This window comes from Myodes glareolus, chromosome 6 (assembly GCF_982192425.1).
Source record: "Myodes glareolus chromosome 6, mMyoGla1.1, whole genome shotgun sequence".
NCBI lineage: Eukaryota > Metazoa > Chordata > Mammalia > Rodentia > Cricetidae > Myodes > Myodes glareolus.
Window position 1 is genome coordinate 17,374,086 of NC_142031.1, and position 20,845 is coordinate 17,394,930.

The 20,845-nt window shown below is 42.4% G+C and overlaps 1 protein-coding gene across 3 annotated transcripts in view; it reads right to left on the reverse strand.

Annotated features, from left to right (window-relative positions):
* Usp48 (ubiquitin specific peptidase 48) overlaps positions 1 to 20,845 on the reverse strand; it is a 72,821-nt gene that overhangs the window by 29,982 nt on the left and 21,994 nt on the right. For 2 of the 3 annotated variants that reach the window (XM_048443287.3, XM_048443289.3), the window contains 7 exons: positions 19,588 to 19,767; positions 14,634 to 14,762; positions 13,791 to 13,940; positions 9,464 to 9,661; positions 7,621 to 7,735; positions 5,600 to 5,730; positions 1,429 to 1,500 (listed from right to left, as the gene is read on the reverse strand). In XM_048443287.3, the coding sequence (XP_048299244.1) occupies positions 1,429 to 1,500; positions 5,600 to 5,730; positions 7,621 to 7,735; positions 9,464 to 9,661; positions 13,791 to 13,940; positions 14,634 to 14,762; positions 19,588 to 19,767 (975 nt within the window). The remainder of the gene's footprint in view (positions 1 to 1,428; positions 1,501 to 5,599; positions 5,731 to 7,620; positions 7,736 to 9,463; positions 9,662 to 13,790; positions 13,941 to 14,633; positions 14,763 to 19,587; positions 19,768 to 20,845) is intronic. The other variant, XM_048443288.3, reaches the window with a different exon arrangement.

The following is a 20,845-nucleotide window of genomic DNA, read 5'->3' on the forward strand; positions in this document are numbered from 1 at the left end:
AAAAAAATTTAAGTTTAAAGGGAAATAAATGGCTAGGGAAATAGCTCAGTTGATCAGTGTTTACTTTAAGTCTGAGAACTTAAACTTGATTCCCAGAACCTATGTAAAACAAACTGGATGTGATGTCACACACTTGTAATCCCAGCATGAGGCAGGCAGACGCAGACAATCTGCTTGAGCTAGCTAGTCGGACAACATAGCACACAGACTGAACTCCATGCCAGTAAAAAGGAAATCTCTCCTTAAGACTGATTTTTATTTTATGAACATGGGTGTTTTGCCTGCACGTATGACTGTGTACCACATGTGTATATGGTGTCCACAAAAACCAGAAGAGGTCATTGGGTCCCCTAGGAATGGAGTTACAGATGGTTGTGAACAGATGGATGCTGGGAACCAAACCTGGATCTTCTGCAAGAGCAAGTGCTCTTAACTATAGTGCCATCTCTCCAGCCCCGTGTATAGACACATCTGCACACACAACTGTATCCCCCCAACACACACAGGATGTACGCAATACAAGAAAAATTACACTGTTGGCAAAAGCCAAGACGTAACCAGAGTGACAGGCAAGATGGCTGAGCAGAAGACTGGTGCCATACAAGCTGGCCAACGTGAGTTCGACCTTGCAAATCATGTAAAGGCTGAAGCAGAGAGCTGACTTTATGACCTCACACAGAAGCATTGCCCCCAGACAAGGATAATGAAGTTTACAAAGCTAAGAACAAACTTCTAAAAGGAAGTGATCGGGAGCTGGGAAGAGAGCTTAGTGGTTAAAAGAATGTATTGTTCTTGCAGAAGACAGGAGTTTGATTCCCAGCATGCACATCAGGCAGCTTAACTACCTGTGATTCCACTTGAAGAGCTCCAATGTCTCTGGCCTCTGCAGAGGCCAGCACTCGTAGACACATACTCACACAGATGTGTTAAAAATTAAAATAATATGCCACCAGATTTACTATGCTACAGACCTGACCCACAGACCTGGTGTTGGCACCCAAAGGTTGAGAAAATGGGATTCAAAACTTGGTCTAGCCTGGTTTCAGTACCCAGGAGCTGAGTCATGGGGATTAATTTGAGTTTGAAACTAGCCAGAGCTACTGAGGTTTCTCAATAAATGAATGAATAAATGAATGAACGAACAAATAAATGCAGTATAAAAGAAAATCAAGAATTAAATTTAAAACCAATGGGTATTACCTTGGTTGGCTTAGAACTTGCTATGGGGTCAGGATAAAAAGAATTCTCAGGAAGATGTACTGACACATTCCTGTAATCCCAGCACTTAGGAGGTAGAGGCAAAAGAATTCTCAGTTGATGATAGCGAACCTGGACTACATAATGAAATCCAAACAGAACTTTAGGGAAAGGGAGGAACATGGTGGGAGCTGATGCCGATTGGACAACAGATACAAGCTTCTCGCTTACCATGAGGACACAGGATGTCTTCATTAAAATTTAATTCCTCCTCCTCTTCTTTTTTTTCTTCCTTTGATTCATCTAATCAAAAGAAAGAGACAATTACAGCTCTGGCTGTTGTAGTTAAAAATTCAAAGCAGCACAACTTTAAGCAAAGAAACTTGAAATAATCCTCAAAATTCAAGTCAACTGAGACTTGTACAGGTGCACAGAGCAAGGCTACACTTCTCTTCCCTAAAAGGAAAGGGGAAAAACCTCAACAACAGCGAAGGACTTGAAGAGTTATGCAATGACCCTGGCTTGCACTGTGATCCCAGCACTGCAGAAAATGAAGGTGGGAAGATCAGGGCCGGCTTGACCTGTGTGGGAAGTTGTCTCCTCCTGGCTCCGAGATAGGGTTTCTCTGTGTAACAACAGCTCTGGCTGTCCTGGAACTAACTATGTAGACCAGGCTAGTCTCAAACTCTACGAAATCTGCCTGCTGCTGCCTCCTAAGAGCTGGGATCAAAGGTGTGTGCCACCACTGTCCAGCTAATTATTATTATTATTATAAAGGAAAGAGAAGTTGTCGTTAAAAAAAGTCACATTTAGGAATCAGAGGCGGGTGGATCTGAGTTCAAGGACAGCCTCATCAACAAAATTAGTTTAAGATCAGAGTTATACAATGAAACCCTGTCTGGAAAACAAACAAACAAACAAACAAAAAAAGCTTATCCAATAAAACACGCTTTTTCTCAATCTTAAAATTTACATATTCTATTAGCTCTAGTCAAGTGTCATCTACTGTCACTTTCACCTCCCTGCCCTCAGTGATTCAACAGATCCTTCCATGGATACATGATGTTTACGAAGTCTGTGTCACTGTCAACACCTCCCTGACCTTGCTTGCCTACACTGTCACTATATATAATCCTAGGCACTGAAAATCAATCAAGGAAGAAATCTTCAACATTTGGAGACTGAACTTGTTTTTTCACAAACTCCCCTCCCCCCCTTTCTTGGGAGCCTGTCCTGGAGCTTGCACTGTAGATCAAGTTGGCCTCAAACTCAGAGATCCACCTATCTTGGACTAGTTTTTCAGTGGCTTTCCAGGTTAGGAGACAGTTTCAACACACTCAAGTCTATACTGCCACGTGCGAAGATACACACCTATGATCCCAGTACTTGGGAGGTGAAGGCAAGAGGATTATAATTCAACGTTAGCCTGGTCGATGGGGCTCCTCAAAGTGGGGGAAATGTGACAAGTGATTTACAATGGTAGAACACTTACTCAGCATGTGCAAGTCTCTGAGTTTGATTCCCAGTGTGTCAAAAACACCAAAACAGACCCATGCCCAAAAAAACCTCAGGTAGAGAACTGGGCCCAAGAACACAACCAGATACATTCTGTCATCTCTGTCACAAACAGAAGTTACTTCTTGAATGTGAGATGCTAACCTCAATAATAACTTTGGAAAAGGTAAGTGTCAACACCAAGTTAATCTCATGTATCAGACTCCTAAACTCTCGATATTAGCAAGTCAGAGGCAAGCATCTACCGCTGCCAGTCATCCAGGAGCCTGCGCCCATCACAGAGCAGTGAGTGCCAGTTACACATGCAGCTGACTCTCTGGCCTGCTGGGAAAACAGCACAGGGGTGAAGCACTGCAGGTAAACTGGACATCACGGAGCATAACGCGTAAGAACGCTCACTTCCTCTGTCCCCACACACTGACTGTGGAAACGTGAAATAGATTCGGTTAGTACACACACCCATACAGTGCCTGTGCAGCCAGCAGTGCAGCACTGCCCCTGAAACGCCAGCAGGTTTCTTGCCTCCTGGCAGGGCCTGGGGGTGGGAGGAACGACACATCGCTACACTTATGTACTTTAAGCTTCAAAACGTCTGAGGCTGAGTGTACTGGTGCACAATTTTGACAACAGCAATCCAGAGGCAGATGGATCTATGTGAGTTCAAGGCTGGCCTGGCCAACATAATAAGTTCCAAGACAGGCAGAGCTACATAAGAGATCCTGTCTCAAAACAAAAATACCCCCCCCCAAAAGAATGGAAAGAGGAGTTGAAATTAGGACTATTACAGGGAAAGCAAAATGGAAAATATTTTGAAGATAGCTCAATCAACATAAAGACATTTCTATTTTCTAAGTCTACATAAAATGAAGAGCTGATATGTGAAGAACTCCAAGTGTTTGAGCACTCGCGTGTAGCCTCGGTGGCAAAGAGGCCAGAAGAGGGCATTAGCTCCCCTGCAACTGGTGTTGACAGGCACTGTAAGCCACTTTGTGGACGCTAGGACTTGAACATGGGTCCTCTGAAAGAGCAGCCACTGAAACATCTCTCCAGATCAATAAAATATTTTAATCAAAAGAAAAACTAACTGCAGGTCATGGTGGGGCACCTATATTCCCAGGATTTGGAAGGCAGAGGCAGGCACATTTTTGCCATTTTGAGACCAGCCTGTACTATATAGTGAGTTCCAGGACAGCCAGGGCTACAGTGAAACTGTCTAAAATGAAAAAAGAAAAGAAAACCTAAAATTTGAAAACGCGCAGCTCAAGAGAATGGGAATCCAGCTAAGCAGCAGACAACACGCTCAGCCAGCAATGGTGAGTTTAGTCCCCCTGCCCATTCAAGACACAAACTAGAACAGCTCCTTTCTAACAGGAGCATCATCTGGGAATCCATGTTAAGTACAGAGATTATAAGCTGTAATGCTTAGTCAGGTGTGGTGCGCACTTGTAACTACAGCAGTAGAGTGAGGCAGGAAGATGTCAAGTTCCGGGCCAGCCAGTGCTAAACAGTGAGCGTGATACCCTGCCCCCCCACACACACAAAGGAAACAAGAAAGGAGAGAAGAGAGGAAAGGAGGGGAAGGGAGGGAGGGAAGGAAGAATGAAGGACGCGAGATGGGGAGGGAGGAAGGGAGGGAAGGAGGCAAGGAGTAGAAATAATGCTTAAGTGTGGAAAATACATGATTCCAACAAAGCTTAACAATTTAATATAATAGCAGGACAGTAGTGGCGAACGAACACCTTTAATCCCAGTAGTAGTAAGATGTAAGTGATCTCTGAGTTGAAGAACAGACTGGTCTAAAGAGTTAGTTTCAGGACAGGGCTATACAGAGTTACCCTGTCCCGAAAAACAAAAACAAAACAACAAAAATACAAGCATATAAATGTAAGTATTTGGGAATAAAATCAATAGAGCTGTAAGTTAGTGCAGAGGTAGCATACTTGCCTAGCTAGTGTGAGACCCTGGGTTCTAGGTCAAGTACCGTAAAATAACAAAACAAAGGGGGTGTGAGGGAGGAAATCAGGGGAAAATAACTATTCACAAGTCACTAACTATACAGCACTAGTGAGTATAATTGACCTAAAAATTAGTGATGGCCAAAATCACAAGTCTTTACTTTAGACTTAAGTAAGTTATTCTAAATGCTTTTGGCATCTGTCTATTGCTAGGTTTACAATAACATGATTTCCTGTCTGAAATCAGGGCTCAAAAAGAAAGAACAAGTAACAAGTTTTCCAAACCCTGCCCTCTTTGAGGCAGAGTGCAGAGGTCACATTGGTCATTGGCTGCTATCCTAAAGCCAAACTGTGCTGAGCTCAACAGCCTGCAGAGCTTTCTGACGCCCGTTACCCTCCCCGCTTCCCTGGAGGCTGGAGCAGAACTGACATGAACTCTGCACGTGACTGACTAGGTGGCACTTGAGCCCAGAGCTCACTAAGGGAGATGCCCCCAAGGCTCCGTTGAGTCTGTGAGTGGAATTTCAAAAGCTTGAACATCTATTGTTTGCCCTTAGCTGTTTCTGAGAACTTGAGACTTAATAAACATCTTAACATACAGGGGCATAAATTTTTATTAAGGCAATTTTACTGAAAATGAAGATTGAAAGGCCAGGCTTAGTGCTTCCCATGGAGCACATGAGCAAGTTGAACACAGTGTAGTTGTGGGGAAACGGCAGTAGGGGACCACCGTGCAGCTTTGCCATGGAGACACTACAACTCTGCAAGCACACGTGAATGTTCAAGAAAAAGGTTAGGCATAAAAACCTTCAGTGCAAAAACAGCAGCAGCTGGGGTGGTGGAAGGAACCCCATGGATACAGAGAGCAAAGCCACACCCCACCAAAAAAACTACAAAGGTTCTAACTCTGGAGTCATGGATTCCCCCATCACCTTTATTGAAGGGGCTCCCGTTTATCTTCCCGTTGCTTTGCTCCGTCTCACCATCTTGCTCATCTAGTTGTTCAAGAGCCAGCTGGCGCCAGCAGCGCAAGGAAGACTTTCCCACCCAAAATCCATCATTGCTGTGGAAAAGAGAGAATGTTAAACCCTAGCAGGCGACTCTAAGTGTTCCCTCCTTTTATGTCTTTCCCCTGAAGCCCACAACTAAAATGATTATGAACAGTCAAATCACTACTGTGCACACAACTGTTTTTAATCCAACTCCTGATTTGAGTCATTTTCATGCCTCACTATTGAACCCCAGGTGTCTATGGCTTTGTTTCCATTCTAGATCATGCTCTCTTTCTCATACGTTGAGTGCAAATCCATTTCAATCATATTCAACTTTCTTTCACTTGATCACTACTCTCAGCACACACAGCTGTACCTTTAAGTTGGCACAAAGATACTCGGGCATACACGCCCTTAGTGATGTCATTCAAGCCACAGAGGAGACCTTGTAGAACTGACCCAAAGGGAGACCAGGTTTAGGTCTGCTAGGGAGATACTTAGGAACAAATGACATGAACACAGCAAGGGCCATCACTTAATGACTCTTGGTTGAATTAGAAGTGCTCTGTGGAGTGGGGTTTGACACCCAACACCCACTGAGTTCCCCGTTCGTCTCAACATCACTTCATCCTTGCCGAAGGAGACACTACCTTCCCAGGCCTGAGTGATGGTTCTCCAGACAAGCTTTCTGTACTCTAAGCCTGAGTACTGGCTCACATGGTCAGGTCCAGACCTCTCCCCTTCCTCTTTTATAGAGCGAAGGCTGTGTCTGAGTCAATTTATTTTCACAGAGTAAGCACTGCAAAAATTCATTTTTTAAAACAATTCTAATTTAGCTGGGTGATGGTGGCACATGCCTTTAATTCTAACCTGCAGGAGGCAGAGAGGCAGGTGGACTGTGAGTTCAAGGCCAATTTGGTCTAAAGAAGGTTCTAAGACAGCCAGAGCTACTCAGAGAAACCCTGTTTCAAACAAAACAAAATTCTGGTTTAAGGGCTGGAAAGAGGGCTCAGTGGTTAAGAGCACTGGCTGTATTTTCAAACGACCTGAGTTTGTTCAAGAGAACCCATATGGTGGCTCACAACTGTCTGTATTCTAGTCCCCAGGGATCCGGTGACCATTTGCACTTTCTGTGGGAAACATGATGTACATGCAGGCAAAACACCTACACATAAAATAACTAAAGTTTTTAAATTAAACTAAGAAATGTGTATGCGGTGTGTTTTGGGATGTTTAAAGGTACATGTGCACACATATGCTTAAAGGTACAAAGTGCACATGTATGTTTAGAAGTGCAAAGTCAGTGGTCTTCCCCGTATTCACTGAGGAGGGGTCTCTTTACCTGGAGCTCACTGCTTCTAGTTTGTCCCAGGAATCCCCCACTTCTGCCTCCTGGGACGACCATGTAACTCTTTATGTGGCTATTCAGGATCTGAACTCATCTTCACATTAGCAAGGCAAGCCCACGGTCTACAAGATCATCTCCCCAACCACAGAAAGAAAAATATTTTTGTTAAGCATCCTGGGCTCAGCAGTAAAGGCGCTTGCTGCCAAGCATGGCAGGACCTGAGTTCAATCCCTTAGACCTACACAGTGAAATGAGAGAACCACCAACTGAAAAGTTGTACTCTTTCATGTCTACATGGTTCAGGAAACGTGCACACGCCCACAAACATGAACACACACACATACACATGTAAGTGAATACTGGTGTGTGTGTGTGTGTAAAAGGATGTTCACTGGCTCCTGTAGCCCAAGATGTCCTCCTGTCTTAGCCTCTAAAGTGCTAGGAATACAGCTGGATTCCTAGCTATGCTCAAGGTACACATTTTTACTTGAGAACTGCTCCACTACTGACCTTCCACTTAACAGTCAACTCTTTCCTAAAATGAGTAAGCAGCTGTCTGATTACTGCCTGGCAATGTTGTAGGCTCTTATAAACAGTATGCTGTGTAACATACCCCTTCATTGTTGTTTTCAGCAAATTGTTGACGGTTTTGTAATCTTCGTTTAATTGGCTCTTCAGGCGCAGTACACGACAACGTTCTACAACACAGTCCTTACACAGGGCTTTCACTAAAGGCAAGAAAGACATCGAAAATAAACTTCATTCTCACACAGACTTCCTATGAGAATGTTTCCAGTACTAAACAAAATACACAAGAATTTTAAATCTAAACCAAAATTTAGATTTTAAAATTTAAATTTAAATCTAAATCCCCACCACTCCCCAAAACAGGGTTTCTCTGTTTAACAGCCCTGGGAGACCTTGAACTCACAGAATTCTCCCTGCCACTACTCCTGAGTGCTGGGATTAAAGGCATGTGCTACCACACCTGGCCAAACCAAATTATTACAACAATCTTACTATATTCTGATTTTGTTGATCTAGACACTCATACATTAAGTTTTCTAAATAATGAAGACAGTGTTTATCAACTATTGTAGTTAATCAAACGAATGAATCTAACTAGAGGAGGGAGGGTCAACAACATTATCTGACAACTATACATGTAATGGTCTTCATGAAGACATGACTTCCCAAGCACAGAACATCGAAGGGATGAGAACAATAGAGGACATGACACAAGTGCATAGATGCTCTAGAAATCACATGCAATGTTATTCTTTTCTGAGTTTAAATTTCATTTATTATTACTGTGAGTATATAATACACGTGCACATGCGTGTGCCACAGTACACATCTGAGGACTACATGGACTCTGTTTTTTTCCATCAAGGGGGTCCCAGGAAGCACTCAGGTCAATGGGATTTGTGGCAAGTGCTTTCACCTACAACATCACATTGGTCCTGAAATGTGATTCCTTGAAAGATCTTACGGGAGTCGGAGAGATGGCTCAATGGTTAAAAGCACTTGTTCTTGCAGAGGACCCAGGTTCAATTCCCAAGATCAACATGGTGGCTCACATCCATAACTACATTTCCAGGGAATGATGCCCCTTCTGCCCTCCTTGGCACCAGGCATACACATTGTACACAGACACACATGCAGTCAAAACACCTATAAAAAGATTTAGCCAGACAGTGGTGATATGCACCTTTAGTTCCAGCACTTGGGAGGCAGAGGTGGGTGGTTCTCTGAGTTCAAAGCCGGCTTGTTTATGAAGAGGGACAGCCATGGAGATAGAGAACACCCCCCCCCCCGGAAAAAATTTTTTAAACCATAAAGTTTCCCCATTGTGTAATTTATTAATTCTGGACGGTGAGTGCTTTAGAGTGTAAAAGGCCTAGAGCATATAATAAAATGCTATGCATAACCAAAAATAGCACTTCACTTCAGAAAAGAGGAACTGGAGGTCATGCAATTCCCCGAGCCTCATTGGAGATTAGAAAAGAATCCATGTTGCCAGTCGCTCATTAAAAAAAAAACAAAAACCTGTGAGGCATGTAGTGGAGACATACTAAATAAATAAAATTTTAAATAGAAATAAGTAAACAATTGCTTGAGAAGAAGTAGCCAAAACTAAACAGATTGGCTATTTTGGGCTATATATAGCTTCTGTGCATTCAAGGAAGAACTAAGCAGATTTAGAAACTAAGAAGCAATTTCCCAAACCTACACAAACAAGACTAGAATGAACTTTGCAAACAAAGGCTCAAGGCTTTTAGAAAGATTATTGTATGTGCTGGGAATCTATTCTGTCTGCTCTCCACCAGTTGCCTGTTCACTTCAGCTCTACTTGGCAAGTCCATTTTGCAAAGTATAAGTTAACTTCAGGTTGTCATCTAGTACTGATCTCAGAGAGTAGAGTGTAAGCTGAGAGGATAGATGCTCTGACTTACCAGTTAGTCTTGGACCTCCTCCATATCGACTGTAGAAAATGTCGGCCGCATATTCCGATATTCTCTTCATAATTGATATTTTATCTGGATGAAGCTTGTCATGGGAACATAGGCAAGCATGATTATCAATAGGTTTGGTGGGTGTTGATTCATCCAACCACTTTTGCAGCCATTCAAGAGAGACAAATTCATAGGGCTCTGAGTAAAAAAGGAATGGGAAGAAACTATGTACTTTTACAGTTTTTGGACTAAGTGATCCAAAGTCATCGTCCTCAAAAGACAGTGCAAACTTTGTCCAAAGTCAGCAGGATCAGAAGAATCAATGGGAGGTGTCTGATGTGTGACTACAAATCCCAGTTAGCTAGCACTTCTGTGACCTCGCATTGCGCATGGAAACACATCTGCACAGAGCCCTATGGGATCGGCGGGTATTATTAGCCACATTCTACAAGAGGCATCCACAGAGAGAAGTGCCTTGCTTGAGAGCACAGCAGAGCTTCCATGAAGACACTTGGGTGCCGGATGGAAAATCATCACCTCATCCCTTACTCTGCACAAGTGTGTGATATATATCTGAAGATTAAAATGAGAAGTCAGGATCGAGCTGAGCTACAAATTTAACCTTGTCACCTACAACCACACTTCACAAGATGGTCTGGTGTTAAGAAAAAGTATTTATGATTTCCCCCAAAGTCTGTGTTACGAGCTATTAATTTCATTGTTATTAATTTCAAGAAAATAATGCATTTGAAATAAGTTCTAGGGCAGAGTACACTAGAACAGAATTACCAATTTTCAAGTTCGAAAATTAGGAACACCAGACATTTCAAAACAAATTTTAACTTGGGGAGAGGGAGTCCCAGAGTCCCAAAAGGCAAAGTTAAAAATAAAGGGACAACTTTGATTACTTACAAAGATCTCCAGTGAGTCCCAGCATAAAACATAGAAGAAAACATACAAAGGTTGAATTTATGTATTTGTATCGTGTGCTACTTCTGGCGAGATCTGAGGGGCAGACACTTTAACGCAAAGCTGATTTTGACCAGTTTCACACTCCCCAGAGTCACACATCCAGAAAGTTAACTCCCACTTCATTTTATTTAAGACATCTCAATGTTTGGACAAAAAAAAAAATTGGAAGTGTCAGATCCACTTTTGCACTGAACTGGACAGCAAAGGGCAGCACTAGGCAGCTGCAGGGGGAGACGGCAACTGCCTGCTGAGACCAAAGTCTAATCCAAGTTCTGCCTTGAGAAACTCAACGTGAGCAAGTCACTTAAACTCTCTATGCTTCAGATCTTTAATTTGCAAAATGAAGGTAATAATACCTGCCTTCTACCTACCTCACAGAGATGTTGCTGAGTGTAAAAGATAAGATATGTGAAGCATTTTGAGCTTTTTGGAAGAAAAGAGATATAGAAAAGTTAATTATACATACAAACAAAATATATAAGAGGAGACCGTCAGACACTGGATAGGTAAAATGGTTGTGGCACCCTACAAGTATCAGCAAGACAAGGACTGGGGTGTAGTTCAATGATGCGCTATTTGCCTAACATGAGTGCAGCCCTGGGCCGAATCCCTAACACCATCAACAAATGAAAAGCAAAACAATAATACATACATGCTTTTAGTGAGGCACACAGCTCAGAGTAGAGAGACCGCCCTGAATGTGCGCTGCCCTTGTTCAATCCCCAGTACTAGTATCACCCCAGACCCCCAAATCATACCATAGCCAATTATATTCAAAACACTGCCTTCCCTCATTCTGTGCTGTTTATCAGGTTTAGGCTGAGTGTAAAAGAAAGGTGTGTGTGGGGGGGAGTGATCCTTATCTGTGGGAAATAAAGTCTTCAATATCAAATACTTTCTATACAAATTCAGAGAGTAAAGTTTTGAGTATTTTCAAGGGGAGTGAGGGATTGATACAGGTTCCCATTTAAGGAATAATTCTCCAGGTTCTGTTCTTCCAGCATACACGGAAAGGTGAACAGCAGGCAGGGTTGGGAGGGGCAAACTGATCTGCCTATGGAAGTTGGCAGTGGTGGCTCTCATCTATAATCCCAGCACTCAGGGGACTAAAGTGGGAGGGTCACCCATATTTGAGGCCAGCAGGAGCTACATGGTGAGCTCCAGACCAGCTTGAGCTACGGTGAGACCTTGTCCCTGAAGACAAAAAGAATTAACCACTATAAGAAGGAAGTCCTTGGACAATAAAGATACTCAATGAATATGTACTCAAAGGCAGGTAGGTTAAAGGTAACCTGTCCAATCATCTACTAGAATCTCACTGAAAACTTTCAAATGAATTTTGCTATTTTAGCTTTTAAATGATTATGAATTACAGTAAGATCCCAAGATTGGGGGAGGGGGGAATCACTTCTGACTTTACAGTTAGCAGACACTGTGTACACAATTCTGATCTAACATCCTACTTATCATTACCCAGCTTTGGTTTTAGTGTGCTGGGGTCCTGGGAGAGCAAACATTAGCTACGGTGATGCCCCTGTAATCCCAGCAACAGGGAAGCTGAGGAAAGAGGACTGTCATGAATTTGAGGTCACCCTGGGTTACTGAGTAAGGTCATCTTGAAATAAGCCAAATATCAGTGAGTTTAAAGTGAGGTCCAAAATAAATAAAATTTAAAATATGGATTTTGAGTATAACAAAGCTAAGAGTCCTGAATAATAATAATAGCATGAAAAAACATAACCGTTTCTCTAGAATTCAAGCACCTTCAAGATTAAATAACAGCAGCCAAAGAGATAAATGTGATTTTTCATTTACACTGAGACTTGGATTTTTAGGACAGGAGGCCTTTCAAAAGAATACTCATAAAAGATTATATAAAACGATGATTGTTTTAGAATGAGAGTTCCCAATATGTAAGGGTCCTGATTGGTCAAGGTATAGAAGACATCATGGCGCCCTAAGAGTGAGTGGTTCACGATCCAGGGTCTCTCCAGAGCCAAGCAAGCATTTTGTCCCACAAAGCTTCACCCTTACTCCCTCATGTCATTCTGTCTTCGGGGCAGGAGTCCTCTTTTCCTTCTGCACAGTCCAAGAAACTGACTACAGTTTGGGGAACAGATTTCTACAGCCAACACTTTAGACTGGAGGCCCATGAACTGAGTGCTCTTACTCCTGAGTTTATTTCCTAATAAGTACAGGTCAGTGACTCTTTCAGATACTTCTAGCACTTAAACACAGTTCAAGTACCAAGTCACAAAGAAGGAAGTGAATCAAATCAAGCAGCAGTTTGGTATGACGTTTTTCCTCCTCTGGGTGTTGGGTCAGGACCTATCTTTTCAAGCACATGATCCCCCATCTGAGCTGTACCAGTCACAGGAGGAAACACCTCAAGACTGTTCATACGGGCCTAGGGACGTAAGTCACCTTTGATATAAATTATAGCACTAATGGAAAATTAATACAAAACCCCACAAAACCACCTGTACAATTTTACGTTTGAATACTTATTTTAAGTTCAGACACATTCTCTCTTCCACATGCAGGAGCAAGGCTGGAAGATTTGTTTTGTGATTTGACAAACAATTCACAGCCACTGAAGGCACAAGGTAAATCTGAATAAACAAGGACACATAAACAGATGAGCAGGTTGTATAAGAGGTGAACTAGATAAGATTTTCTACCTTAACATTTCATGTGAAACATCGTACACATATATATTAGTTAATACTCTTCAAAAACAAAGTATTTAAAAACAGAAGAAAGGCCACAATGATTCAAGCAGATCTGGCTTTAGAAACATTTTATCCCACAGAAGAAAAAAAATGGTTTTAAGACAAAGTTTCATTATGTAGACTAGGCTAGCCTATATCTCACAGGGATCTGACAACTTCTGCCTCCTCCTGTGCTGTATGCACCACCATGCCTAGCAGTAAAATAAAGTATGTGAGTGCATGGTAAGGAGGTTGGCATGCAAGCATACAAAGGTCAGAGAAGAGTCTGCTAAAGTCAGTTCTCTCCCACCATGTGTGTCCTGGGAATCAAACTCAGGTTTTTCGGCTCGGCAACAAGCACCTTTTCTCCTGAGCAATCTCTCCAGCCCACAGTAAAAAGGTCTTTACAGGTTAAAAATGCATTCAGGAATATAATTCAAAAAGAAGTGACAAAATTATATAGGATGCTTGATATCTAGTTACTGCCAGTTTACATAGTGATTTTAGAGTGTTTAAGCTGGACTCTAGGAGAGAAAACTGGTTTTTCATAAACGTCTTTGCAACATTTAAAGATTAAAGCACCACAAAAGCAAAGCCCCCAGACATTCAATGGCAATAGTGTTGTCCTGGAATATCTCACAGACCAGTTCCAGCAGGCAACCTTTGATACAGCTCCTTCACCTCCTCGTGTTTCGCTTTGCCTTTGTCCACACTCTGCCTGCGCATCTCAGCCATTTCAACACACCACTCCTCAAATTTGGAATTATCCCGATCCACCAGCTCTTGAAGAAAGGCTATCCAAGACAGAAACACAAAAACCAACCTTATCCTCTCTTCCAAAGACAAAGATTACATTGATATGCACATTATCATCTAGAGATGAATGAATGGAATCCTCTACTGGTGAAACGGCAGGTGGAATGAAATCAGGTGATCCCCACCCAAACTGCCCAGAAACATCAAGTGGCTCTACACTACAGTGCGTAGGACAGGCCAGGGAGACCAGTTTCTTTACCAAACATCAATTTAAGCTACCTTTTAACATTGAGAATTGTTTCCGCCTTATAAAAAATATTTATTTATTTATTTATTTATTTATTTATTTAGTATGTATGCAATATTCCTGTCTACGTGCATGCCTGAAGAGGGCACAAGGCCTCATTACAGATGGTTGTGAGCCACCATGTGGTTGCTGGGAATTGAACTCGGGACCTTTGGAAGAGCAGGCAATGCTCTTAACAGCTGAGCCATCTCTCCAGCCCCTTGTTTCTGCCTTTTTTGGGGGGTTGGGGTAATAGAATAGTTCTAAGGCTCAGTCACTCCAAAAACTCAGTAATTGTTAATTTGTGAGCAGCATTCACTTTCATTAACATCTACCACACTGAACAGACCTGTGACAATGTGAACAATCTGGTGATGGTCATTAATCAACCTGGAAGTACAGAATTCTATAGCATTTCCAGAAGCAATTTAGAAAAAGTGATTACCTGGGACTTGAACCATTGTGTGATTCTTTTCCTGGGTTTGCAGTCTATAAACCAACATGTATGCATTCCGAGAACAATGAGTTCCTTTGCCACACTTGGGTTTACGGGCCTGGGATTTAGAAGGCTCTGCTGGGATAAAGAAATAAAAGACAACTTAACTAGTTGGTCCATACTTTAGGGGCTTGGGGTATACCTAAAAGAATTACTTTATGCTCGATGCACAAACATCCCAAGTGCACATTTAAAAAGCTGTGTGCAGTGGCACACCTGTGCAATCTCAGTACTCAAGCAGTGGGAATAGGCAAATCCCTGGGGATCACTGGCCCTAAACAACAAACTCCAACCTATTTAGAAACCCTGTTTCAGAAAAACAAACTGGATGGCACCCAGGGGAACCCAGGATTGACCTGACTTCTGCATACACCCAAGTGCACACGCACATGCATGCACATACACAATTTCTAGGAACAGAGATCTGGCTCAGCAATTAAGAGCACTGGCTGTTCTTGCAGAGGAACAGAATTTTCAGTGCCCAGCACCAAGTGTTCATTTACAGCCAAATGTAACTCTACTTCCAGTTCTGCCATTCTTCTGGCCTCCATGGGCACTGAAAGCCTGTGGTACACTTATAAACAGAAAAAATAAGCACACACTCAAAATAAAAAATCTTAAAAAAAAATGTCTATGGGCTAGAACAATAGCTCAGTGGCTAATACTACTGGCTATTCTTCCAGAGGACCAGGATTCAATCCCCAGCAGCCACAAGGTGATTCATAACAACCTGTAACTCCAATCGCAGGGGATTTAAAGCCCTATTACAACTCAGGGGCACCACTATAGGCCCATAGTGCACAAACATACATGCTGACAAAATATTCATACACACAAAATAAAATTAAATTAAAAAGAAATTATATGTCTGATGTAGACACCCAAGATCAGAAACAATGAAATGCCATAAAATATAGTAGTTCCTTAGACAAAAATTCTTTTATACTAGTTTATTCTGTGCATCTATGTGTGCTGAGCACAAGCAGCACTGGCAGAAGTCAGGACAACTTTTGGGTGTATTCTACCATGTGAGTTCCAGGGATTGAACTCAGTGAGGCTTGGCTGCAGGCACCGTTACCCACCACTGGTTCAGATCTGAAGACATGTAAAAAAGACAACAGCCCTATTTTTGCTTGTCATATCCCTTTATGTTTTGAGGCTGAATCTCATACTAGAGCCAAAGTTGGTCCCAAACTTGCGGCCCTTCTGCTTTGCCACTAGAATGCTGGAATAACAAGTATGTGTCACCTTCTCTCGCTTTAACACACCATTTTTTCAAGATGAAATTATGTTCCCTGAGGACAAACCTAGAATAAAGCAAAATTCCTATTGGCTGAGTATGAAATACAAAAGTACACTCAAGGTCCATTCTGGGAAATCTAGCCAAAGTTGGAAACCAACTTGAGATCACAGTTTAGTTCCAGTTCAGGCAGGACAAAAACAAACAGGACTCACTCACTACTCACGTGACTTGAGTGTCATCCCCCTTTTCCCTTTATTTTGAGACAGGGTCTCACTCTGAATAGCACTGGTAGGCCTAGAATTTGCTATGTAGGTCAGGCTGGCCTCATCTCACAGAGTGCTAAGGTTAAAGGTGTGTGTCACCTTGCCTGACCTTAAGTGTGAGCCTCAAATTATAAAAATTAATCCAAAGATAGATGATTGGAGCCTATTTTCATCATAGCACTCAGTGAGGCTGAGACAGGAAGATTTTAATAGTCTGGGACTCTGTTTTAACATTGAGAGATTTAAGCTACTAATGAGGTCATATTATACACCACCCCACCCACACAGTAAAAGCAGATAAAAGAAAATTCCAAATACGTGCATAGTTATGACATCAGAACTTGAAAGGCTTGTCACAAGTTTGAGGCCAGCCTGGTCACATAATAAAACTATCTGGCAGTGGTAGTACACACCTATGATCCTGGCATACTGGGGACAAAGGCAGGAGATCTCTGTGAGGTCAAGGCCAGACTGATCTACAGAGTTAGTTCCAGGACAGCCAGAGCTACACAGAGAAATCCTGTATTGAAAATCCAAAAACAAAACAAACAAAAACTATCTCAAAAAATCCAAATGAAAAAGTTATTTAAGTATTAGAACAGAATACTGATAAGCAAAGAGATTATCTTAAGCTCTTTTAAAACTGAGAACTGCCACATGTATAAAAGGGACAGTAGATCCTCACAAGACGTTTAAGAAGACTTATTTTTAGGGGGCTGGAGAGATGGCTCAGAGGACAAGAGCACTGGCTGCTCTTCCAGAGGTCCTGAGTTCAATTCCCAGCAACCACATGGTGGCTCACAACCATCTGTAATGAGATCTATCACCCTCTTCTGGCCTGCAGGCATACATGGAGGCAGAATGTTGTATATATAATAAATAAATAAATCTTAAAAAAGACTTATTTTTAAATTTTGTGTGTATGTGTGTGCACACACACGTGCATGCAGATATGTGAACACAAGCATAGGGGCCTGTGGAGGAAGCCCTAAGCACATGGATCTGGGGTGCCTGTGAGTGCCAGATGTGGGTGTGGAGAACCAAACTTATATCCTCTGAGAGCAACAAGTACGTCTAGAAAAAGCACTGTGTAGCTGTCCTGGAATTTATTCTGTGGACCAGGTTGGCCTCGAACTCAGAGATCTGCTTGCCTCTGCCTCCAGGGCACTGGGATGAAAGGCGTGCGCCACGATGGCCCAGTATGCATCAAATCCTCAGCTAAGCCACTGCTCCAGCTCCCTAAGACTTTAACTCGTACAACTCCACTGGCACAATGTAGACAACTACAATAAACTTCAGTAAGAAACACACAAAATGAAAACACAATTACTTACAATCTAAGGTTTACCTTATGAAAAGTACGATAAAATAAATTTGATCTTAACAGTGTTACTATAAAAAAAAACCCACTACATTGAAAATTAGGAAACTTAAAAAAAAAAAAAAGCCCACCACAGACCTGTTTAGAATGCTTATTCCCCAACTAGTGGCAGAACCCAGAACAGGTGTGGAAGTTTAGGATGGGGCAGGCTGCCAAGTATAGTGTGGTAGGGATGGTCCTTACTCCTAGTGCTCTCTACTGCAAAGTTCACCTTGGATACCCACATACTTCAGGTGTCAAGAGCTGAGCTGCTTACTCAGACCTTCCCTGCCATGAAGGTCCACAATGCCCTAAAATTATGAGCTTCCCTTTTCAAAGCTTTTTAGCCTTCAGCTTTCTATGTCAGGTATGCAACACTAACAAGAAAAGTAAGTTAGCCAGGTGGTGGCAGAACTTGGGAGGCAGAGGCAGACGGATCTCTGTGAGTTTGAGGCCAGCCTGGTCTATAGAGCTAGTTCCAGGACAGGCTTCAAAGCTGTCCTGTCCTGTCCTGCCTCAACGCCCGCCCCACCCATCCAAAGAAAAGAGAAGAAAAGAGAAGAGAAGAGAAGAGAAGAGAAGAGAAGAGAAGAGAAGAGAAGAGAAGAGAAAAAAAAGAAAAGAAACAATCTATAAATGGAATGAGACGTAGAGACACTAGCCAGCAAGGCAGGCCTAGGAACCAGTGCTCCTCCTCTACTAGAAGCCTTGGCAACTCACCTGTGAGCCAGGTGTGCTGGTGCACAGGTGTAATACCAGCTGTGCCTTGGCGGAGGAACCAAGAGGCACATCCAACTGGGGACTATCTCAAAATAACTAAAATCTTCAGTATGTCAAACAATAATAATACCAAAACAATAATTAAAAAAAAAGTTCAGATCCCAGATAGGAAGTGAAAAAGATCACTGGCTCCCATTGTTGGACTAGAAGTTCAAACATCAGGAAGGAGTTGCTCCAGACACCATTCTCATAACCACAATTGATGCAAAAGTAAGAGGATTTTTATTCTGTCATGACAGGGCCCTTCAGGTTCGGGATATGAAGGACCCCCGATAGCTGTTATAGTCCATCTTTTAAAGCAAAAAGCCACAGACACAAGGGGGAACCTGTAGGTTGTTTTCCAACTTATTGGATTGGCTTATTTAAAAGGTCACTGGCAGTGATTGGTCTATTCCAGGGCAGGAGAATAGCTGTATGGTCAGGTGAGATAAAGGGAGAGCATCTGTGGCCTTCCTGACTTCGTTCTAGTGACTAAATCAGGAACTGAGTCAACATCTGTGGGTTGTCTTCCTTAATTCCCAGAATGGAGTTATGTTTGAAGATTATTCACAAGGACACAGGAGGATGAGCAGTCCTGTGTGTGTGTGTGTGTGTGTGTGGGCGACAGTCCCGTTTCCAAGAGAGGGTTGAAGAGGCTTACAAATGCATTTAGAGTCTTTCACCATAAGATCTGACAACTCACTGGGAAACAAAGCTACAGCTGATGATGACAGCTGAGGTGATGAGAGCGGTCATGAGACCATGCTCCGAACACAGTTTTTCTGCCACAGTAACTAACGTCTCAGCTGAGAAAGAAGATGGCATACCGTCCTCTGGGAACGCAGAACCATCCTTGTTAGCACAACTCCCCTTCCCCTGCCCAGGGAACAAACTATAACTGAAGCTGACCCCCCATCTTCATGCTTTCCTGGTCATCTCTGGGGCAAAATGTTTGGTTTTTCTTGAAGCATGAACTGCTAATAAAAAATGCCTAGTGGTGTTAAATATCCTTAATAACCATTAACAATCTTGATGCATGACAGCATCAAACACTGCCAGTAAAAAAAATTAATATTTTAAGACAGGCACGGTGGCGCACACCTTTAATCCAGTACTAAGGGGGCAGAGGCAGGCAGATCACTGAGTTCAAGGCCAGCCTGGTCTACATATTAAGTTCCAGGTTAGCCAGAACTACATTGTGACCCTGTCTCAAAACAACAACAACCACAACAACAAAATTTATATTTTAAAAGGGCACTCACAACTTAAAGGTTTTACCTAGATCTTCCTCAATCCCTAGTTGTAACTTCTTCCCCTCCATCTTCTCTATGTCTTCATCGTTGAACTTGTACCATTCTCCAGACTGAGGATCTTTCACATGGGCGATGTAGTGGCCAGAATAAGCACTCACTCCTCTGTGGATGAGGACGGCACTGAGTTCATACACAAAGGACCCACCTACAAGGAGAAAGGGCATAAGAATACCTTCCGTGACAGCATACCTTACAGCTTTAGCCTAAACTGATAATAATGTTATCAGTTCTTTATCCATCTGACCAAATAGAAAATGTGACACCGAAGAGCCGGGTATAGAGGTTGTACCCCTACGACCCAGCATCCCAGAGAATCAACAAGTTCAAGGCTACTGTGGGCTGTGTGCAGCTAAACTACTCAAATGGGCAAAGATAAAATAAGGTGACTTTTCTTCCTTTTGGAAGAAAAAAGTTGCCAAAAGTATTGGCAACTGAAACAAGGGAGGTTGAAGCAGGAAGATTACCACAAGTTGGACGACAGCATGGGCTATATATTACATACATACATATGTACATACTCCATATACATGCATTTGTGTGTGTACATATGTACGTATACATTCCAGAAGGCTGGGATATAGTGAGCCACGTCTGAAAACAACCAAAACATAAAATGGGGAGGTGGGGGTGGGGAAGTAAACCTTTTTTTATCTTTGGTCTGGCCTGGAACTCGGCTATATAGATCAGGCTGGACTTCAGCTCAGAGATTCATTCACCTGCCTCTGCCTCCGGAGTTCTGGGATACAAGGTGTGTAACTCTATGCCCAGCTCAATAAAACCTTCCAAAGTTTGGAAAAAGTAGCTGGGTGTAGTGGCATATGTCTTTAATCCCAACACTGGGGAGGTAGAGGGAGGTGGATCTCTGTAAATTCCAAACTAGCCTGATCTACTGAGACTCTGTTTCCAAAGGAAAAAAAAAGAAAAAGAAAAACCTGATTAGGCATGCACATGGTATACAAACATACATAAAGACAAATCACTCGAACACATACAATTAAAACAAAATATAAAATAAAAAAAACAATCAAAACAAACCTAAAAGACAGTGGTTCCAGCACCCAGAGACAGGCTCACAGTCATCCATAACTGGATCTAATGCCCTCCACCTTCTGACCTTTGTAGACACACACACACACAAGTAACAGGAAAAGAAAAAAGTCCACATAAAAGTACACATTAAGAAAAAAAACTAAGCTGGGCAGTGGTGGAGCATGCCTTTAATC